At 33.1% G+C, this 22,050-nt stretch overlaps 6 protein-coding genes across 6 annotated transcripts in view; 4 read left to right on the forward strand and 2 right to left on the reverse strand.

Moving 5' to 3' along the window:
• Window positions 1-5,443, forward strand: part of LOAG_17739 (hypothetical protein) — a gene marked incomplete at both ends in the record, with an annotated part of 6,190 nt that extends 747 nt beyond the window's left edge. The window contains 9 exons of the mRNA XM_020450401.1: window positions 19-248; window positions 1,043-1,193; window positions 1,857-2,021; window positions 2,494-2,702; window positions 3,776-3,982; window positions 4,189-4,328; window positions 4,700-4,776; window positions 4,890-5,002; window positions 5,267-5,443. Coding sequence (XP_020305928.1) covers window positions 19-248; window positions 1,043-1,193; window positions 1,857-2,021; window positions 2,494-2,702; window positions 3,776-3,982; window positions 4,189-4,328; window positions 4,700-4,776; window positions 4,890-5,002; window positions 5,267-5,443 — 1,469 coding nt within the window. The remainder of the gene's footprint in view (window positions 1-18; window positions 249-1,042; window positions 1,194-1,856; window positions 2,022-2,493; window positions 2,703-3,775; window positions 3,983-4,188; window positions 4,329-4,699; window positions 4,777-4,889; window positions 5,003-5,266) is intronic.
• Window positions 5,444-8,715: 3,272 nt separating this feature from the next.
• On the forward strand, window positions 8,716-12,819 carry LOAG_04989 (hypothetical protein). The gene is made up of 11 exons (XM_003140526.2): window positions 8,716-8,817; window positions 9,275-9,413; window positions 9,647-9,887; window positions 10,121-10,242; window positions 10,503-10,671; window positions 10,876-10,978; window positions 11,055-11,195; window positions 11,308-11,414; window positions 11,650-11,843; window positions 12,033-12,100; window positions 12,563-12,819. The coding sequence occupies exons 1-11, from the start codon at window positions 8,780-8,782 to the stop codon at window positions 12,732-12,734; spliced, it is 1,494 nt and encodes a 497-aa protein (XP_003140574.1). The 5' UTR covers window positions 8,716-8,779; the 3' UTR covers window positions 12,735-12,819.
• A 937-nt stretch (window positions 12,820-13,756) lies between these two features.
• Window positions 13,757-14,313, reverse strand: LOAG_04990 (hypothetical protein; the record flags this gene model as incomplete). The annotated part of the gene is made up of 2 exons (XM_003140527.1): window positions 13,757-14,014; window positions 14,233-14,313. 2 exons carry the CDS (start codon window positions 14,311-14,313, stop codon window positions 13,757-13,759), a joined length of 339 nt encoding a protein of 112 aa, XP_003140575.1.
• Window positions 14,314-14,952: 639 nt separating this feature from the next.
• Window positions 14,953-16,667, forward strand: LOAG_04991 (hypothetical protein; the record flags this gene model as incomplete). The annotated part of the gene is made up of 4 exons (XM_020446735.1): window positions 14,953-15,004; window positions 15,184-15,246; window positions 15,445-15,755; window positions 16,558-16,667. The coding sequence occupies 4 exons, from the start codon at window positions 14,953-14,955 to the stop codon at window positions 16,582-16,584; spliced, it is 453 nt and encodes a 150-aa protein (XP_020302959.1). The 3' UTR covers window positions 16,585-16,667.
• Window positions 16,668-18,735: 2,068 nt separating this feature from the next.
• LOAG_04992 (hypothetical protein) lies at window positions 18,736-19,060 on the forward strand (the record flags this gene model as incomplete). Its single annotated transcript, XM_020446736.1, has 2 exons — window positions 18,736-18,838; window positions 18,993-19,060. The coding sequence occupies 2 exons, from the start codon at window positions 18,736-18,738 to the stop codon at window positions 19,058-19,060; spliced, it is 171 nt and encodes a 56-aa protein (XP_020302960.1).
• Window positions 19,061-19,639: 579 nt separating this feature from the next.
• LOAG_04993 (hypothetical protein) lies at window positions 19,640-21,416 on the reverse strand (the record flags this gene model as incomplete). The annotated part of the gene is made up of 3 exons (XM_003140530.1): window positions 19,640-19,809; window positions 21,090-21,167; window positions 21,338-21,416. The coding sequence occupies 3 exons, from the start codon at window positions 21,414-21,416 to the stop codon at window positions 19,640-19,642; spliced, it is 327 nt and encodes a 108-aa protein (XP_003140578.1).
• Between the last annotated feature and the right edge of the window lie 634 nt (window positions 21,417-22,050).

Genomic DNA, 22,050 nt, shown 5'->3' on the forward strand with positions numbered 1-22,050 from the left:
CGATATTGAATATTGCAGATGAAAACGTCACAGTAATGGGTTTTAAAGTTACACCGGCAACAACACCGGAAACAACTTCGAAAGAACCAAAAACTGGGAGAACAATCAGGAATCAGTTTTGGTCGACAGGTTTCGCTAAAAGTGATGAACAAACACCGAAACGACCTGAAACAACTGTCAGTCGACAATTTTTACCAAAGAAAAAGCACGGAATCAGCGAAGTTTGGTCGAAGCAAATGCAGGAGAGTGTACGTTTTGAATCGTTTAAGTCTCTACGGCAAAAGTTTCAAACGTTAGTGTAATACAACCAGGAATCAATCCAGTTGACCAAAACTGATTCTTGGTTGTATTACACTATCGTTTATAAACAATTATATTCGTATGGGATTATGGAGAAATAGTAATTGAAGGAGAAGGTAGAATAAGCAGAATTAATTGGTAGGAGGATATTTGACTTAGCCAAATTAGCTGAAAATTTGATATGATGATAAATGGCTATAATAATGATCGAATCAGTTAAGATCGAAAAAATAAAATTAAAATAATTGGTACACAGCCATATGTGGGCTAAAAAAATGTTTGGTTGGAAGGTCAACGTCAAAGAGATGGCATTCACAGTTGAACTTCACTTCGAAAAGTATAAAAATTAAAGAGAGATGGCATGATTGATTACGGATCAGGAAAGGGTTGAAAAAAGAAATTAGGTTGGAAATTATGCTTCGCCACCTGACACAGAAATGATGGCATTTATTATTGGAAATGGTGCAAAGGAAGACTGGATACTTAAAATTTGAAAGCCCAAAGCCTATGGAATTCTATCAAACAGATGCTCAGAAGTGACAAGTTTTTATCTAGCCAATTTTTCTTCTTTGAAATTTAGTTGGCATAAAAATAAGCAATCTTTTGAAATTATCTGAATAAAAACAACTGAAAAACATTTCAAAAATATTTTTCTTCAAAAATAATGTTGTTCCATTACCATTCTATTACTTTTCTCACATTATTAGTTATCAGCAATTTTCTTTTTACCCTGATATTTCAGCGTGATGATCTGAAACAACCCTTTCCGTATACACCATTCAAATTAGGCTCATTAAACAAAAAAACATCAGTAAATATATTGCATGATGGAACTTTGAATACTCAATTAAATCAGGATTTGTCACAAATCTATGGTACCCAACAGCAACCAGGTTAACATTTGGTTTACCTTTCTAAATTTCCGCTATTTGAAAATAGTTAATTTGCAAAGTTTACTTCAAAGTTTTCCAACTGAGAAAACTGAAGCCGAAATCCTAAAAATTTTTCAAGGTTATTCTAGCAGCTTAATAATTCTAGCTTTGTCGGGTCATCCACGGACAGTGTCTAGTATTCAAGGGACAATGAAGACACATCACACCAACGATTTATATGGCAAGCTATTCTTTTTAGTGTTTTTTTGAAATTAACTGGAAATTCTTATGCCAAGACCTTTTGAATTCATACATCACATTTATTTGTCGTCTTTTCTAACTTTTTAAATCGTTAATGGTAAATCATACATTAGCATTGGAAACAAAAAAATTTTGAAAACATTTGAGAACAAAAGTTGAGAAGAAAAGTTAGATCAAATCTTTGTCTTTGATTAATGAAATAACTTGCGAATGTGAATAACAAAGAAGGTTTGAAAGGTATAACAGATTCTGTACTGAAGTACAGCACAAATTCATGAAAAGATAATTAACTAGTGATGTAGGATGTTGAATGTTCAACATATTATTGCTATTGATGTACTTACTATAAAAATTATAGATAAATTTGCTCATTAGAAAGTTAGTCTTCGTAGAAGTTTAATAATCTAATTTATCAACCTGCAGGTACCAGCGCCATACCACGCCCGGAACCGAAAGGGATTTGGAGAGGGCCACAATCCGGAATAATTCCACCACCACCGGCTCCGTATCGTCCAAGTAGTGCAATGAATATAAATATACCTGTGTTATCTCGACCCGCTTCAAGAGCGAATAGCGATTTAGGAATAGGTATGAAATGATAAAATAATTTACAATTGTCATCAATTCCGATTAGATGTTTTGATATTATCAATGTTACTTTTTATTGCTTATTTTGTGAAAAAATAAGCAGTAAAAAATCCTTAACTGATTTAATTGAGGATAAAGATGAAAACAATGTAAGTGCAAAGTTCCGAATTGAAACATCGAATCACTTATTGAAATTACTTTGATTTATGATCTCATTTCATTTTCCGATTCATATTTGTAAATGGTATGTCGAGAAATAATTAAATTTGGTAAATAACTCATAACATGATGTCCAAACAAAGAGTCGAAAAATTCAGAACTTCAAGTGTTTTTTTCTAGAAGACAAATGCAAAATCAAGTCTGACTTAGAAAACCAGGTAAATATAGATTATTGCAGTACAATGCTAAAAGGCTGTAATAATTCTTGAGGTTCGATTAAACCATTGCTATGTTTAGGTTATTATTTATTTAGGTACCATTGCTTTTTGCGATAGCATTGGTAATGTGCCTTCGAGATATCAAAGTTATTGTACACTTCCTCGGCCGGAACAAATCGATTTCGATCAACACTCAAATTACGGCAATGAAATTAGCCAAATGGCTAAACAAATCAACCAGCTGTATGGTCATTACAATGCACAAGTCCAACCATCAGCTAGTCCTAATCCAATTAGCAAACAGGTTTGTATTATTTCTAACACTTTTTTTTGAAGCAAAATTGCCTATTCAAACTTTGGGATTCATTTTTAGCTCACCTTTCTGCTCTTTCTAAAGAATCTTTGATTTGCTGATTTGCTCAGTCATACCACAACTTCATCATTTATATTCTGAGCACATAAAAACTTCCTGCGACGTAAAAATCGAAAAGTATTCCACGATCTGAATTGAAATTTAAGGCATACAAAAGTACACAGTGGTTGGTTATCTTGAGATATTTTAAGTCTAACATTGAACTTCGTGGCCACGTCGAACTTCTCTCTTTATTTCTCTGCCAAAACTAAAATCGCTTATTAATACTCATAATATCTTTGATCAGAAAAAAAATTATTTGATGTATGCATTATTTGCACGTTAAGTCCTGTTCCCACTCAAAATTTATTAAAATTCAAACCGAAAAAGTTACAATTAAATCTTAACAAAGTTAGAATTGAAATGTTTACAAGTTACAAATAGCTTCATTTTGTTGATATATCGTCAAGTTGGAACTTCCATTTGGAAGTTTTTGGCGAAATCATGAAATGTTTCTACATATTTCATCTTAACCTTTTTTATTTTATTTTTTCTTATTTTTCCAAGATCTTTAGAGTTCGTTTTTTGATGTTTCTAAATATTTTTTATCTGGGCAATCTGTCTCGAAGGTTATGATTTTACCGCAAAGCTGATTTTGAAAATTATGGATAAATCACCTTTAGGGCTTTTCTAACTGAAAAAAATTTGCATAACTAAAAAATTTTTAGCGTTAAAGAATGCTAAGATTGTTTGAAAAGTTTGGAAAGATTTAGGAACTTCTCGAGGATTTAGAAAAATTTGTAAAGCCACGACATTCAAAAGTTACCTTCCCGACCGAAAGTGAATAACGAATAAGTTTCAATTTCTTCCAGGAATGCATAAAATTTTGTAGAATAAAATAACCATAATAGTTTGCCATACATGTGTCATCTGTCGCTTTACCAATGCATCACTCCTAAATGATACGGATTTCGGGAAATTTTTGAATTCTGACCAACGCATTCACCAGTGGAGAATCTCTTCAGGGTATATTACCGGGCAGTCGACCAGCATCATCGATGCTTGTTGGAGCTCCAGGAATGGCCAGCGATTATCTTACTCGGCAGCATTCTACAACACTTTATGGGCCAGCCGAATCCAATGTTATTCCGCAAATATCTGACGACGAGATTTTAAAGCCTGCGAAAGAAATTATCTACTTTGATGCACTTTCCATACTTTCTGTCCTTCAGGTTTATTTTTGATGAAAATCATCAAAATATGCTGTCAAATCTATCTTATTCTATCGCTGAACTATATAATCAATAACACAATCACGGGAATGCCTCAATCTATAACTTGCTATGATTGAACAGTTTCTCTGCGTGATAGTATTTGAATGGATTTGTGATTTAATCACAGGAAGTATTTCTTTCATGAGAAAAGTGCGCACTTTCAGGTTCTTTTTTCACTAGTAATATTTGGTTGTGGGGTCTTGCGGATAATCTGGAATTCGAAATGGGCAGTAGGTATCGAGCTTGTCCTTGCTGCACTCATTTTCTCAACTGGTGTCACCGGAATTTGTGCCAGTAGTCGAAGGTTTGTTTCTGGCCATCTTCAGCTTTTAATGGATTAAGATTATCCTTTATACATGAAAACAAAAATCAAGGGGCAGTTTTAATTTAACTTGGATTAATTGAAACTTGAATTATTTGAAAGCTCATTGATTTTCTTTCCACCGAACGATTCAAAAGACCGTTGATTGACATAGTTTTTGCTGCAAGCATAATTAAGATTTTAAAAATCAATGACACTTGATTGTCAATTCGATTGAACTGACATTTTCATTTTTCAAAGTTTCATATTTTTATGAATTGAAATGTCGCAACCAGTTCCTTGCATTTTGAATTTTGAAACAGAAAATCGAACATACTATTCAAAACATGAATCAGTGTCGTGATACATTTCAGGTCTTACAGCGCAGCAACAGCAACATATACTTTATCGATGCTGAACTCTATCCTCTCTCTTATACCTTCCATAATGGGTAGTTTCATTTCTCACCTTTCTCACCTTTGCTGGAATGTAATAACGATTTTAAAACAAAATTTAAACTTTAACAAATATCACGGACAGGAATTTAGTCAACTACAATCTTAGGTACGCTTCCGGCTATAGCAAATGCGTTTCCTACATTGAATCTGGAATGGCTACTTGACGTGCATGAATCATTGACTATCGACTATCTACTAAGTTTCACTTGTTTTGCCGAGGTCAGTTTTTTCTTTGCATGCAATGGACAATCCAAAAATTCAAAGTCACAAGCAATTTAAAATCTAAAAAAAGCAATATTAAAATTCCAAAATTAACTTAAACAAACATTTCAAATTATTTCGTATCTATTAAGCAAGCAATGGATTATATCTAATTTGGCTCCCTTTGACTTCGTAATTTTTCGCTATATTTGGGTTAAACCCCAATTAGTGAAGCCCTATTCAGTCCAATAAAATTCGAACCTAACACAAGGACAATTACAGACGGTGATAGCAATGATAACGTCAATCTATGGGTGCAAAGCATTGGGTTTAACGATGAGGCTTGTTGAGAAGCTTCGTTTTAGTGTTGATCTGAATACTGTCTTCAAAAGCTTATCTCCGGTAAACCAAAACGAACTAGACAGAATGGACAGAAAAAAAGCAATTGATGGTACTTGAAGATAGCTATCGAGAACTATTAAGCAATTAATTGTAAGATATTAGCGGTTGCTACTATCAAAAATTAGTTTCACCTGTCTAATTAATATTTCGAGTTTTGTTCTTCACAATTGCCAAAATTTTCAATTACTACGATTAATTGAATTAATGAAATGGATTGACCCATAGCTGATCAGCTGATTAGAGATAGAAGTTTGTTTTGTTCGATATTTTGTTGGAGAAAATGAAAGGACCGATCATTCTTCCGCAACAAATCATTATTCTTTTATTTTTGCGGTCTATATTACAGATCAAAACTTCAGATTTCAATTATCAGTTATCACTCCTTCATACCATTCATATTGTATTTCACATTTGTTATTCTTTTCGTCCTAGATAACATCATTCGAATGGAAAATTTAAAGAGATTCCATATTTTTAAATTATATAAGTCTCATAAGAAGTAGTAAAGGCCATCTTGGTGACAGTTAGCTTGGTGATGACCTGAGATTTTGAAACAAACAAAAAAGTCATCATCTTTTTAATCTAATGAAAAATACGACAAAAAGATCTGTTGAATATCGTTACAAATTTATTTGAACTTGTTTAAAACTTTTTGAGAAAACCTTCTCAGTTCTCCCAAAATCCATTCGATTTTAATGTTTTCCTAATATTTATTATTGTTTGTTATGCCAAAAGGAATTTTGTTGCATTTATTTTAAAATCGTAATCAAATTAATCGAATTAATTATTTGTTTTTAATTTGATTGCGATTTTATCGTAATCAAATTAAATCAAATTTTATCGTAATCAAATTACGATTTTATCGTAATCAAATTGAAAACAAATAATTAAAAAGATAATTACTGAAAGAAAACTTACAGTTTGATCGATATATGAAGCTATAAATAACAAAGCAAAAGAAATTTATTAGTGCCTATAAAAATACATGAGAAGTATCATAAAAGTATTCTCTTTCACAGCTGCAAAATGAATTTTCGAGAAAATCTCTTCCGAGAAATTATTCTTGCAAATTTTGGTTGCCAAACTGAAGTTACCTTCAGAAGTAATATTTCAAGGAAAAGAACAATCAAATGAAACAAATGAATAGCAGGAGTGCTGGGAATTTCTTTTTAGAATTATAGAATACTGCCATCGATATATCATGGATTTGTAGTTTTGCATTCATTCCAACATTTTGATCTGTAAATCTATTTGTGAATGCGTTCTTCCTGTGGAATCCCCGAAAAATTGGACATGAAGCCGATACAACATCATGGCATTATCACCTGATAGATCTGAATATTGACAAGCGGATTGACTTTAATGCATTGAACTGGAATGGAAAAGTATTTTAGAATAGCTCATAGACATTCAGCTCTTATCTAATCTCATTAATGTAATGAATAAAGATAAAAGTATAATATCGGGCACTATAAATTATCCAGATTTTACTTATCCAACTTATCCAACTTATTCAAACTTATCCAGATTTTACGTGGATATTTCCAATAGGCTGAATGATCTTAATGTTGTTTACCCATCAAAAATAAATACTTTATATCGATTTCTTCTGTAGCTGCATGACTATTCTCAGATCAAATTGTTGCCAGCAACAGCCACTTTTCGAGTTTGCAAAATTTTGTCATTTCCAAAAACGGGAAGTATGAAAATAAAGATTGATTACTTTTGAAGTTCTGTTCGCTTTTGTCAAACAAATTCGATTGGAGAGAAATGAAAATACATTAAACCAAAGAGTAAGTGTCACTTTCAATATCATAACACATGTAGTCGTTTACAGTTTTTTCATCATTACAGTCATTTGTCAAACTTCTTTTTATTTTCAATTTGATAATACCAAAAATTTGAAAAAAAAGTTGTGACTGCACTCCAAAGGTCTCATTTGTAAAAAATTGCACACAACCGCGAATTCTTTTTAGTTCCACATGCAATCCGTAAGTATTTAATGGGAAACATGAGAAATATTTGTGCCACAATATATTTTTGATTTCGTCTCACAAAATTTTGTGTTTAGCAATTTCAACTTAATATTATCAGCATTTATACCGGTATGTGACATTAATGCTAATCCAATGACTTCTTGAAAAAGCTGTCAAGATATAATAGTTATAACTAATATGCTGTAATTTCAAACCTGCGACATGAGAACTTCAAGAAAACTTCTATATATTTATTTTTTCTATATACTTCAGCTACTGGAAAATGCCAAGTGATCGATACATTTTTCAATAGCTGAAATACAGAGAAAAGAAAATGTTAAGTCGATGGTGTTCATAAGGAAGTAGAAGTGACATTAGAAAAAGTTTGGGAATGAAACATTTGATGAACAGTTTTGGTGAATTATTTGCAAAATCAATAATCGCAATAGAACAGCAGTCATCACTATTTTGAATTGCCAATATGTTTTTGATAACATGTTTTGAAAAAATACGAAAATGTCAACAAGCACAGTTTGTTTTAAATTTCAAAAGCAATTATAGGATTCTCAAAAATTTTGTTTCGATAATTTTTGAGAACCATTAATTTTAACAAATATTTGTAAAGCTTCAGAGGCAAAATGGTCAACTCAAATAAATAAAAACTGATAACGAAGAGATCGTTTGCTACTATTACTTCATATCACTAATTATTGACAATTTTCATTTATTTTGATGAAAAAGAGCGCTGCTTACTGTTCCAGTTCATTCAAAATTTTTCCTGATTTTAAACAATTTCATAGAAACTTATCACTAAACCAATTACGCTATTTGGAAATGAAAAGGACACAATCACAGGCTTAACACTGATAACAACATGCATATGTACGACTTCCTTCATGAAAGTAAAAGTTATGGAGTAAAAAAGTTCTACATTCGAGTTCTTCAGTTCATTTTAAACTACTAAGTGACTAAATTCTCTGTAACATTTCAGTTTACAAAAACAGACATCATTATATCATCAAGTTAACTGATTGAATAGATGAGATGATTTCCATCAAAAAGTTTTGAAAACAAGCAATCTGCCGATATTTCTTTGGCTTGTTGTTTTGAATTGGATCCTAGCGCAATACTCAAACAATTCCTTCATCCAAATGTTCCCTTTTTTTTTTTTAATTTTGCTGTCTTGTTCAGATCAGCTTTGGCAGCTAAAAGTCATTCTCCATTCATCAATATTTACTCTCTCAATCATTTGGAAATATGCAAATCAGATTAGTGCTCTACCAAGCATCCTTTATTGTTCAGTGTTGGACGCAATAATCTGATTTAAATTACCGAATGAATTATAATCAGAGTGGCGACATTATTTTCGACATGCAGCAAAGTCACGATGCAATAAATGTTGCAGTTTCTATGAAAAATGACTGAAAGTACCGTCAGCACTGAAAAAGTTAATAGGTATGAATGCTTTTTTTCAAATCAATTTGTTTTCATTAACCAAATTAAGGAAGTTTTATTTGGCAGTCGCGATCGAATCCGTAAATTTTATTTAGTTGTAATAAGATTTCCAAGACGTTACTTCTACTTTAGAAAAAATTCATTCTTAATTTCATTTCTTGACATATTCGTAAATTGCAGCATTGGTATTTGGTCATTTTCCGCTTGACTTAATTCTTTAAACTTAATATGGAAGACGAGAATGTACCAATACCTTTCCCTCTGTAACTTTGTTTTAATTTGCTGAAAATACTACAAATGCTTGGCTTTGAAGATTCACTATTACTAGACTCAGAATGTTGAACGAAGCCATTGCATGAAGCATGACATTCAATTGTATTAAAAATATTCGCTTTTTTACAAGCACATTTCTTGATCTCAGTTTTGAATATTGATTTCAACAGAAGTCAAATTTTAGCTCTTCTACAAAAGAAACTGTCAGCTTAGATGAAAGGAAAACATCATGGAAATCAATATGGATTTGTAATGTCGTATGTGTCATGACAGGTGTGCAATTCTCAATATTCTTCACATCCATGTGGCCATACTTGAATGGAGTTAGTTTTCGAAAATTGCAAATTTTAAGTTTTGTACTCGAAGCCAAGTGTTCATTGATTAGTTGTGTGACAGTAATGTCTGTAGAGATAAAATGAAATTGATAATTCATTGAAAATTGCTTCATTTGGTCATCATTTGAAATCGGACAACAAATAAATAGTGAGAAAACAAATATTATTTCGAACTATTTTTCGTGCAATCAAAAAAATTTGTATTTTTTAAATCATTGCAGTTAGATACCTCTGCTAATTTGGAATTTTTTGGCTGGACAACTGCATCGTATTCGATTGGTTCCACAATTTCCACCACCCTTTTCGGTTTCTGGAATCAAAAGACGATGTCAACTAAGTACCCAGCTAGCTTGGGCAATTTGCTGATGGCACTCGGCAATTTGCTGTACGGTCTTCTGCCAACTCTCGGTGCAAAAAAGTGGTTTATGCTTTTGGCGCGTTTTGTTGTCGGCCTTGGCTCAGGTTAGGTCATTTTGCTAATATCGTTATTTAGCAGTTAGTCATTAAACCTTGTGCTATGAAATAGTTCGATTATTTCTTCAGATTTTGAACTTTATATAGTGCCACTGAAAAAAATTATCGAATTTCATAATCTGCGTGAAAAGCTGCAAGGAATGAGAATAACAGTTTTTTCATAAAGTAAGATAAAAAAAATTATTTTAATGTTTTGTTGAGAAAAAAGATACGGTTCCCAGGTCACCTATGCGTGTTACGGACGTATGTAGCCACAGCAAGTATACCTCGTGATCGTGCCAAAGCCTTATCTGTCACCATTGGATCTTTTGTATTTGGGCTATCAATTGGGCCAGCACTGCAGGTATTTGAATATGTATTAAAAATTTTTTGAGACAAATAGGTTTCTGCTACAAAGTGAATTATTACCAGAGTTGATCTCTGGCAGCACTTTTTAGTCCAGCCATTTGTATACTATTCATTCATCAGTCTTTTGTTTTTATTCGTTTGAAATTTCCGCTAAGTAATCAATGACAAATAACGCATGGATAGCGGCATTCTCTAATAAAACTTTTTCAAAGTTTATCTAGATTTCCATATTTCACGACAGTCATATAAATACAGGCCTTATTTACTCCTCTTGGTCGGAGCGGCTTTCAAGTTAACATTGTTATTATAAATATGTATACGTTGCCAGCATTTTTAATGGTTATCGTATCATTCATATCTATCGTTTCCCTCTGTACTGTTTTTACCGAAAATTATTCTGGAATCTTGCGTTCCGATAAATCCGGTACTTATTAGTTTCTATTTAATATAAAAGTTTGAATTTATAAGGAGTTCAGGTAAGTCTATTGTATGTTTTCGAAAATTCTTATACTCTAAATCTATCAGACAACAACCTTTTACGTCCGAAAATTACCAACATTTATGTGACAAGCCAAATAACAAGTATTGTTGCATATATTATCTGAATAATTATCAAAAATGATTGTAGATAGGTCATTAGACGTTGTGATACCGAAGTTCGACCGAGTCGCCGCCGCAATTTGTGTTTACTTGTGGTTTACAATGCAAAACATTGGGACAAACATTGAAGTGTTAGTAATTACTTTCAAATCCACTTGACCCATTTTCTCCTCTTTATTTCCTTGATATCCTAAAATAGCTTTTTAGGATGGCGCCTCCCCTCACGATAGCGATGTACAATTGGACTGATCACCAGGCGGTACTTTACAACGGTATTATTCAATCTATTAGTTGTGTTATTAATGTCATATGCTATTTTACAATTGGTTTCACATCTCTGCAACATCGGTAAGTTAATTTTATTTCAAGAGAAAGCAAATAGCTAATTTTTTATAATTGCCCGGAGTTGAGTCAACCTTTGAAGAATTAAAAAATTTTGCAAACTTGGAAATTTTTCCAGCGACAAAAGACCGATGATACTATTCGGCTTGACGTGTTTTACTGCTTACCACGTTATCAATTTACCGTGGCCTTTCTATACGGAATATTTGGATTTCATGAAAATAGGTACTCAAATAACTATGAAATTGTTAGAAGTACTCTTCTCGGAATGGAAAAAAGACCTAAAAGTCCAAAAATTAGATTCATTTTGACTTCATAGATGGGCTACTAAATTCCACGTAATATATATACAAGATCCCATTGCTTTTTTACCTTCTTCATGTTTGCCTCAACGTTTTTTCTTTCAAATATTGTAAACATAAGAGCCTGAGAGAAGTTAAAATTATCATCGATTTTTCAGCTCCCAATTCAACGACCGAAGATACGACCTATAGCGGAGGTTGTTTTCAGCGATATCACTGGTGTGCATATACAACTAGAGTACCTTTTCTCCTGTATAGTTTTGCAGCTACAGTTCTTTTTGGACTAGCATTTCCATTTTTAGCTTCACCCGTCGGTACGCTCTATTCCGAGGTACTCGGACCGAGAAGACAGGTCAGCACAGTTCAGAAGTCAGTAAAGAATAAATATGAAATAAAACTTATTTAACTTTGAATGTATTTGTTTTCCTTCTGCTAAATTCATCTTATATTTACTTTTTGTTTTATTTCACTTACAAGCGATTTATCTCAAGAAATAGGGTAGAATAATAACGCTGTAATTTATTTACGCAATTTTGTTCAGGGCTTAATGCAAGGCGTGTTTGAATTCTTTGGCAGCTCGGCTCGATTCCTTGGCCCAATTATTTCTACGTATGTTGCTATCATCTGCCAAATTGAAAACCTTTGAAACAGATTAGAAACTTGAAAGACTTAAAGGCCTTTCCGAGCCTTCTCATTCAACTTAAATTTCATTTTTATACGTACTTCAGATATTGATATTAATAATGGCTGATGATTTTCCTTACCAAACTTTTCTAGTCACAATTTGAAATCGAAATCGTCTTGCGAAGTTGCAATTAAACCAAACTCAACTAATCAATCAAATTTCTTATTATACAAACTAATCATCGGAGCCTGATCAGTGAAATTTTAGCCAATGCCAGCAGATGACGTCTAATGTAGAATATTTCGAAATGATTACCTGTGTGTGGAGATCTTCGTAGTTCTCTTATGATTTCTTTTAATCTCTTTTCTTACAATTTATGAGATGTTTCCATTCATCTACGCAAAAAATTTAGTAGATTCAGTAATAAATATATTTGTAACGCACAGGACCATATTCGAGAAATCCGGATACTTATGGCCAATGCTAGGACAACTAACGCTATTGATCATCGGTATCGTTGTGACTATTACGTTTCGACAAAGAATGGTTCCATTACGTATGAAACCTGAAATTGGTGTTCCGACAAAATACAAATTTGGCACGTTTTACCGACTTTAAATGATAAAAATTGCTTTCTCTGTATAACATGCTTTGGGTGGAATATGTGTCAGCATTCTTTGCGGTGAGAAATAAATTCAAGAACTAAATCAATAATTAAAAATCATCAACAATTAAATACGTAGCATAATCGTTGAGGTTAAAAGCAGCATCAAAGAGCTTAAAGACAAAATTTCGCAACAAATATCCGTTCCACTTAGATACAACGCAGCGGAACTTCTTCAGCAGAAAGCATCAAGTGCTCAAGCTCTCAAATTCCAAAGTATGGAATGAAAAATCTACCAGTCTGTCATGTACGCAAAAGCCATGCAAGGTAATTGTCTACGAGATTAGAAATCTTTACAAATTAAGATTATGAAAAATAATAATAGATCTTAATCAACTGACGAGAGCAAACTAGAAACTTGATGAAGACAAAAAAATCTGAGATGCAGCTGGAATTATCGAAAGAAAATAAACCCGACAATAATGAATAAAAACTGGGGAAGTTCGGTTAGAGATCTAATTTCAAAATATAAGTGTAACCAAAGGAATATCTATGAAACGAAGTGCTTTTAGCATGGAATGAAATAAAAAGTAACTGAATAGAAGCCTGAAGCAATTAATTGGATAATAAAAAAAAAAAGAAAGAAAAAACCAATACAGTGAAAGTATCAAACCTTGATCCCACTCAACAATTCCTTACTCTGGAAATTAATTTCGAAATAAAATACAAGGGAGACTGGGAACTGTGGTTCATATTCTTGCAGTCTGACTACCTGGAAGGTCGTTAGCAGTATATTACAAGATGAGGATATAACTCTGTCAACTGTACAAGGGCATAGCTTACGTTCTGAAAACACTGAGTAAGTCAAAATGCGTTACAATCATAAAGAGAAGGATTTGGCTAAACATAAAAGCCTAGTTTACCTTCAAGGCTCACTCGTGAAGAGCGCAAGTAAAGTGGCATAACCAGGTGGTCAATAAGCAACATGGATGCCGGTGAATGGACAGACAGAATAGTAGAAGATAACTGCGATTGACTAACAAAAGTGTCGGTACGAATCTGAACGAATAATCGGGATTGATTGTCTGCGCCATCCCATCTCAGCTATCATATCCCTCGCGATATTGGTCCCCACTCTAATTTTTGCTCCGAAAGCCACACCAGGGCTCGATTCCCGGGGAAGTCCCTTATTTTTCGTACACACAATATGATCCTTATTCAATGCGATCATTTCATACCACTCTACTGAGGCAGCCGCAGCGGAAATATTAAATGCGGCCAATCTGATGGCGATCTTAATGAGGCTCATGTATTATGGGAATATATTATGAAAAATCACGCCAGGAGTTATCTCCGGTTAGATCTTATTTTAGTGGAGAAACGTTGTCTTGGATTATTTATACTTTCGTTACAAGAATCCATCCTTCTTGCCAAATAAAGAAAAACAAAATGCAACTATCAAGTGGCCCAGAAAACATAACCTATGTCACAGAAATGCAGCAGCCAGCATACCGCATGCATTGCACATGCATGCACAGCGATGCAAAACAACCATTGTTTTTTCTGCTCCGTCCATTGCCCATCTCCCTTCATAGTTCCGCAGAATGCGATGTAAAAGAAAAGCAACTCACGAAGGCTTTATTGACAGATGATGATCTCTTATTCTTTTTTTAGACTTTATAACTTATGATTCGATATTTGATTACTGCTAAGAGTATTTATAATACCTCGGCACACGTGTTAGAAGATAAGCCAACCTCAAGTCGATGGGTTTTAGCTATTTCTGTCCAATTTTACTTTTCTTAGCGTTGATAATAGACGCATCTATTTTTTTCTTACAAATCCTTCTTATTAAATATGGGTGGAAGCCGATTAATAAATATTTCTCGCTGGGAATGCTGCCACTTTTTCTAGCGCTTTTTCACTTTACGGCTCTGTTAGGGAATCTAGAGCACCTCTCTATAAATTAGCGAAGTCCAAATTAGTCCAGTCTTACTTCCTAAATTGCAGTGAATCCGATTTTTATTCTAAAGAAGTTTGAAAACAATAACAGCGCAATTTTCCATTTCCCAAGTATTCTTTGTTAAACTTCCAATAAACTACCAGGTATGCTTAGAATCCATTCAAAAATCCGGAATATGATTCAAGTTTCCTGAAAAAAGGTTTCCTTAGATCCTTCTTTTTCAGCAAATCCATAAAATGAAGAAATTAATTGTCTCTTCAGGTGGAAAGATGTCAAAAAGGGATTTATTGAATAAACTGTCTTTCCAGGATGTCGATAAAAGTTGGTTCTTCTTTCATTTTTTCAATTTAATAACTTCTCAAATTGCCGGCTGTTTTTCCTATATTACGTTTGGTACTTTGTTTTAAATTCACTCAGTGCAATTAGCTTTATTGGCAGTTAATTCTAAATATATTTTAGGAGATGGTACAATATTATTTCTGTTATGAAAATTGTTTCAGTATTGGATGAAACAAGGAGGAAGCCAGCAACACGACAAATGAATAAAAAAGAGATGGTCCGAGGTTAATTGGTTGATGAGTCTTTTTTCTTCACTTTATCAGTATTCTTTTTCTTAAATACTTTTCATTACAACATTAGTTATTCAGATTAAGTCTTTTCATAAATAGCGTGTCACATAGGCATTCGTCCTCAGAATTCTAACCTCAGTCAGTGCCGAAATAATCAGTGTAATCAAGAGAACATCTTTTATATGGCTTCAGATGGAAGTTGTAATTGTGGAGGTTCTTCAGGCACAGTTGGTACTAGACACCCAAGCGCTATCGAAATTCCATCACGACCAGTAACCATCGCAAGATATGGTAATATGAAACATTGTCAAAACTGCGAAACAGTAGAAGCTACTGAACATAGTGTGCTTCGAAAAGAAGGTTCAAAACAGCATAAACAGTCATTGCAACGCAAATGTTCAGGATGGTCTAGTGTGCAAACTTCTATTAATGAAAGTAGGGAGGAAACATTGTCCAAAAAACAAAAGTCAATTCAACAGCCACTGGGCTTACAAAAGATCAAGGTAATTTCAGCATTAAAAATGTTCTTTCCTTTATTAAGATCATAATCTGTTAACATGCTAACACATATCAAAAGAAATCAGATTATAAAACGCTAAAATGTTCAATCACTTCTTAAGGTGAAGTTCAGGTGGGACTGAAAATAAATTCAGTGCAGGGGAGGGATAAGATAGGAGATGATGTTGGTAGCAGATTTCACTAGAAAGTAAGAGAAATTTTGACAGAAATCATATATGTGCTTTCGTTTTCTATGGTCGGTCCAAATAAATAAGCCGAATCAATTTTTTAAAGAAGTAACTTTTCTTACTAAGTCAAGTACTGTCTTAATTTCTCATGGCTTACTTCCAGCTGAGAAATAAGGCTGGGGAACTCCAGATGCAGGGAAACATAGGTCCAGGTGTTTTACAAAAAAGAGATTGTAACAGCAGAGGGATTGTAGTGTTTCTCAGTACTAATTTCTAATGTAATTTATGCTGTTCAACTTTCCAATTCCTATGCATAAAAAGTGATAATAACGTATAATCCGTTACTGCCCTGATGTTTTTTACCTTTATGCTGCTTTGTGGAAAATGGTGATGGAGATTTTAGAAACCTTCGAAATATCCATACTTTTTAGGAGAAAACGTTATTGGATCCTCTGTCCTCAACGAAAGTTGGTGATGAATACTTAGGTTCTGCAGTTCAAGGTCAGATGTGTCCCGAATTTGGAATATCACTTAAATCAGAATTTGATTTTTACAGTATTTAATATAAGCATTATTTTCCATACTTTAGTGTGGCTGTTTTAGATTTCTTTTTTTTGAGGAAAAACAGAATCTCTTTTCTCAATGAAACTTTCGAAAAAAGTAGTTCACTTCGCCATTGTTTTGGATAAATGGGTGGATAGAAGATGCGAATCATGTAATGTTCGACTGACTTCTTTCAATTTAACCAAAAAACGGACACGATGGTGTTCAAAAACTTGTAGAAAACTAACAAATTTATGGCAAGGCGTGTCTACCAGAGCAGGAAAAGGTTATATTTGTTTTTTATTGAGTTTCCCTCTTTTTTTTCCGTTTTCGAAATTATCAACAGACATTCCTCGTAATAAAACTTTGGTCCATAATTCAAGGATTTAATACAGAAAAAGTCGAAACCCTGTAAAACCGTTTTGTGAATGTTATTACGTAATGCGAATATCATCTAACTGAAAAGAAAGCAGCTCAGCAAATTTTGGTTGGTAAAATTAGACCACCATAGGCAATCTCTTATTTTCCTTTTTGTTGTACTGACTTTTCTTTGTTTTTGCGCGATTTGAAGAGAAAAGATTTTTTGCATTAATACGTTACATTACACTCTAGAACTTTGGAATTTTTTTTCTTTTTCCTGTCCACTGAATAGAAAAAACTATCACCTACAAGGAGCATTTAGAAGTTATTCAAGTCCTTTTTAACTGTCATCAGCTTATTACTTGCACACTCCACGCTAGCTCTAAAGAGGGCGCTGAGAACTTTGTGGGATTTTGTCTTGTACAATCCATAAGAAAGCATTTAATAGAGGCATTCAAAAAGACTAATAGGATTTCAATAGATTGGGCACATTATACCCATGGAAGCATAGCTTCACGTGTAATGCTTAGATAATGATACTTAAGGAATAGATCCGCTTATGTTCACAATATTTAGAAAATGATTTGATAAAGAAAACCTATTAATTTATCAACTGAGCGACGGTTTTAAGAGGTTTATGAAGGAGAAAGCCGGAGACGTAACGGGGCAGATTTTTGTACATTGAGGGCAAGAAGAACATGGGTTTGGTAACTTAAATTTTTTAAAACTTTATTTTTCGAGATATTGCAAAGCTCCCCCCTAATTTTCTTTAAAACAGTGCTCTTTCACAAAAGAACGTCAGTATCGTATTGGAAATCAGACTACCAAAGGTTTGAAATCATAGTTTCTGGTACTGTTAAAATTTATATATAATATATCCTGTATGCATACAGCTGACTTATAAGGTTCGTTGGTTTTTCTAGAAGCTAAGTTTTTTTTTTCTCGTTCTACGACTTTATGAAAAATCTAGTGCTGGCTGCAAACAATAATGGAACAGAAAGTCAAGCGAATGTAAATTCTGTGAGGGAGGGGTGTGTTGCGGTGTATTGTTAAATTTGCTTCTTGGTATAGTTTAATTTTTCGTCAATTTTAATAAAACTGCTTCATAATTATTATGAACTGAGTGACGTATTTTATCTTGTTTCAGAAGGACACACTGTTTGCAAGATGTAACATATTGAGTATGAAATAACCTCACTTTAAACTTTAAATTAAATTATTTTCTAGATTCAGCAAGCGTCAGTTTCGTGCGAAAAATCAATCTTCTAACCGTTGGGGTGAAACCAAGCATATATATATATATATATATATATCTTGCCACTAGTAGTCATTCAATCCGCTAATGGAATAAATTTTGATTTTTTTGAAATTTTTGACCAGTCGCTGATATTTTTTGGAAGTCGCTCTTTTTGCTACCTTTTGAAAAAGTTAGATACTGAATGCGCAAATAAGATAACAAATTCTGGAAACCAGGAAAGTATGAGTTTTCTGGTACGAGAAATGCTTTTTGTTGCGCTAAAAAAGAAAAATTTTAATCTGTAATGGAAACTCAGACAAACTTCAATTTAAATTTATTTAACTTTAGCCTCGTTGAACCACCTGGTGAAAAACAGGGAGTCACCAAAAATAATTGGCAGTTTATAATAAATGCAATAATATTTTAATACAATTTATAAATCTTTGCACAATGGAATATTTGCGCTGTAGAGAAACAAAGTGTCATTTAACTCATTTAAAGATTTTTGTGATGCAGTTTTCTATGATTTATGATTTTGAAGTTCCTTTTGATGTTTTGCCTTTTTACGATATTCAAAGAAGTGATAGATCCAAGAACGAAGTAATATTGTATGGTTTTTTGAGATGTAATTTATCTTCAGCAGTTTCAACATTAACCATGTCACCGAACTACTCTGGAGAAGTTGTATTAAATGATGGAAATATTGAACGCGGAATTCCTGCAGAGGAATTGATGGATGAGGCGAATATGTTTGAGCAAGGTTTCCCTTTGGATATAGATATGCCTTCTGTGCTGAACAGAAGAATAAGTGGGATTACAAATTAAGCACACGGAAAATTTTGTTTGCTTTCAAAGTTTGACTTTACTCTCCAACGTTGCAACGTAAAATACAAATTCATTCTTTACCTTTTCAGCTGACGGTATTCTGTTTACGCCAGTTGACTTGACTATATGCTATCGTGAAGTGGACCAAAGAAGTTAGGAACTTGAATATTTCCCAGGTAACACCATCGATTAAGAATGTACAAATAAAATCGTTCAAATGAAAAATTACTGCCCTATTGAAATTCCATGAATGAGATATTGTTTATCGACATAGATACCTACTGTTTTCAAAATGGATTTCAAAGTGGCGACAGATTTCTTAAAATTCATAAAGCACATCTAGCACAATAACAGGCACAAAATGTTCGTATGGAATCTCCGTTGAGGATATTCCAGCGCTAAATAGACTTTCTCCCAAATTTTTTTCCTCTAATCGTATAAAGATTACAAAAAATGTGTAAAGAATTTTGCATTCAGTATATGTTTTTCTTTGACCTTTTAGATTTACTACTAATGATGGATTTACTTTTTACTTCGAAATATTAGAACATACATTGCGCATGACTGAAGCTGGTGACGTATTTGTCTTGTCGAAATTATGTGATAATTTCTGATAATTTCAGTTTGAACAGTTTCCCGTTCTTTATAAAACGTTTGTGTTATGAATCTGGAAATTCTGAATGAAAGCAAATGTGATATTACAATCCGTTATATGCCTTTATTATTCTAAAATGAATCATGCCTCCTCAATTGCAGGTACCAGATCTGTTGCATTTCTCCAGTTTCCATCCTTCACTTGGAGATAGCAGTGCGCCACGGATGTAACTGGGCCAACAGTATCTAGTTTTTCATTTATTTCTATCTTGTCGATACTTTTTACTTTTGAAAGAAATATTTTAAATATTTCTAGGAACGATTAATCTTTTTTTGATTTATATGTGCTTCTTTGGTGGTTTTTCTAATTAGCGCGTTGTTTGCTGAAAAGAGAAAAAAGGTAATATTTAGTACAACTGCATAAGGTTAGCTAAATAAAGAATGAGGTATTATATTTCTTCATCGGGATAAGCTCTGCTATAATATAAGAGATTGTACTAAAATATAGTGTCGAACGATTTCTGTTTTGGTTCACTTCTCTTTTAATGAGTTTGTTGTTTTAATTTTTCGTAAAATGAGTGTTAAAATATATTTTTCGAACTTTTCCTGGCTTAACGACAGTTATAAATTCGAAATGCAGTGTATATTTTGAGAAGAAAAGTCAGGTAAGATATCTTGACATTACCAATTTTCATAAAGTTCTTTTTACTGTAACAACAAATTTATTTCATATAGGAGTATATTTAATATAAGGTTTTGAATGAAATCTTTTTTAAAAGAATCAGACGAAATATTCATATATTGAGGTTATTTCAGTTTTGTTCCTTTTCAGGAATCTGGAAGAAAACGACAAACAAGTTAAACCTTTCCAGATATTGAAGCTAGGAAACCGAAGAAAAAATAAAAATAAATTGCATTTATATTCCACTAAAATGGGACTATATTAATTTCGAACAATAGACACATAATACCGTGCACCCCAAGTAGAGATTGTAATTTGAGATTTACAACTTTTGAAAACCAGAAACTTATAAGCTAAATCTGGATTACTTCACATTACAGTAGCATAAAGATATGTTTACACATATGCATGCATTTCGACACAGGCTTTTTCGGCACTTAAATATATTTGATTTGCATATGTAAAATATTCGTTAGAGAATGTTCAGTTGTCTAGAACTAGTTATTTCGAATTTGCCAGATTTCGTTTTCTGACCAATTCTTTTTATTGTAACATAACCGTTTTAATGAAGAATGTTTATTGTATCCTTGTCAAAACTACATCTTTAAATTTTATATCGTTATTCAAAGCACTTTTTTAGAACGTTCCAGAAATTGTTTCATTCTAACTGTATGAAGTATATTATTTAAAGATTTATGTTTCACTGCTGACATAATTATGGGAAGCATTTCCTTTCTGATATGGTTATGTTGGTTGGGATGCAGTAATCAAAAAAAAATGTTTAAAAAGAAAAAGAAATGCTGCCACTACAAAAGTTAGTTTTCAATGTCTGTAACAGAATCGTAAAACATAGTTTAAACTTACTCTTAACATCTGTGAAGAGGGAAATTCATGTAAATTCAAATCCTACCTTCCCATAATAAACCGATAAGTTTTAGTAACGGGCTTTCCTTACTGTGTATAGGACTCCTAAAATTTCGATCAACGCCTAAAAATAAGTTTCCCCAAATTTTGGATATTTCATCACTACGGCACAAAGGACTTGTACTGTTCAAGTGGGAAATATTTCTGCATCTGATACAAACAAAGATGATAGCTATGGTGACAACTATAGATGAGCTTGGTTTGAGGAACTGTGACGAAGAGTACGAGTTATACCCGTCTGTGTAGCAGCAATACGTCGTCTGCAAATCATTTGTAATGTTGTGGAATGTCGATGTATTACTGATTGCTCCATTCTGCCCATAAATTTTCATTTTTAGATTGCTTAGGCCTTTTAAAAAAAAAAATATTAACAAGCTTTGGTATGGATATACGTCAAATAGGATGAAGATTTATGCTTTTAGCTTATATTCTAGCACTAGTGGTTGCTTAGGAACAGTTTGAACTGGTATAGTCATAAGTATTAGAACCTCGATGTGAGTACAAACTCTAATTTTGAGAATGTGAAAAGGATCAAACAGTATGCTGCCAGTATAAGGCACAGTAGGACATATAATTGATTATCAGTTTTAGTTAAGTCAACCACAAAAAAAAGAAGGTTCCAACCATTGTAGTACACTTTCTTGTTGAGCAGTAGAATGAAGAGAAATTGTTTACGCAACTGACTGTCGCCGTGCAAGATACTACGTCGAGGGACATTCCTGGAGTGGAATATCAACATTACCATTGTTTGGTGCAGGCCCGCTCTGTAAACTAATCTTTACTGAGTTTTTTTCAATGACGTTGGCATGAAAATAAATTCATGATGAGAAATTCAGAAATTATCGCTTACTTCTTTACGGTTTCACTCTGTCTTTTCAATATCGTTAGAAATAAAGAGGGAAACTTACAATATGACACCGTAAAAGGAGAAGACAGTGAAAATATTG

Source organism: Loa loa, assembly GCF_000183805.2.
Source record: "Loa loa unplaced genomic scaffold supercont3.121, whole genome shotgun sequence".
NCBI classification, from domain to species: domain Eukaryota; kingdom Metazoa; phylum Nematoda; class Chromadorea; order Rhabditida; family Onchocercidae; genus Loa; species Loa loa.

Excerpts from the sequence above, each read along its gene's own strand:
- LOAG_04989 (XM_003140526.2), top strand. The coding sequence starts at position 8,780 with ATGACTGAAAGTACCGTCAGCACTGAAAAAGTTAATAG. Across the intron at positions 10,672-10,875 it reads CTTGCGTTCCGATAAATCCG|ATAGGTCATTAGACGTTGTG; the intron begins GTACTTATTAGT and ends AAATGATTGTAG. Across the intron at positions 10,979-11,054 it reads ATTGGGACAAACATTGAAGT|GATGGCGCCTCCCCTCACGA; the intron begins GTTAGTAATTAC and ends ATAGCTTTTTAG.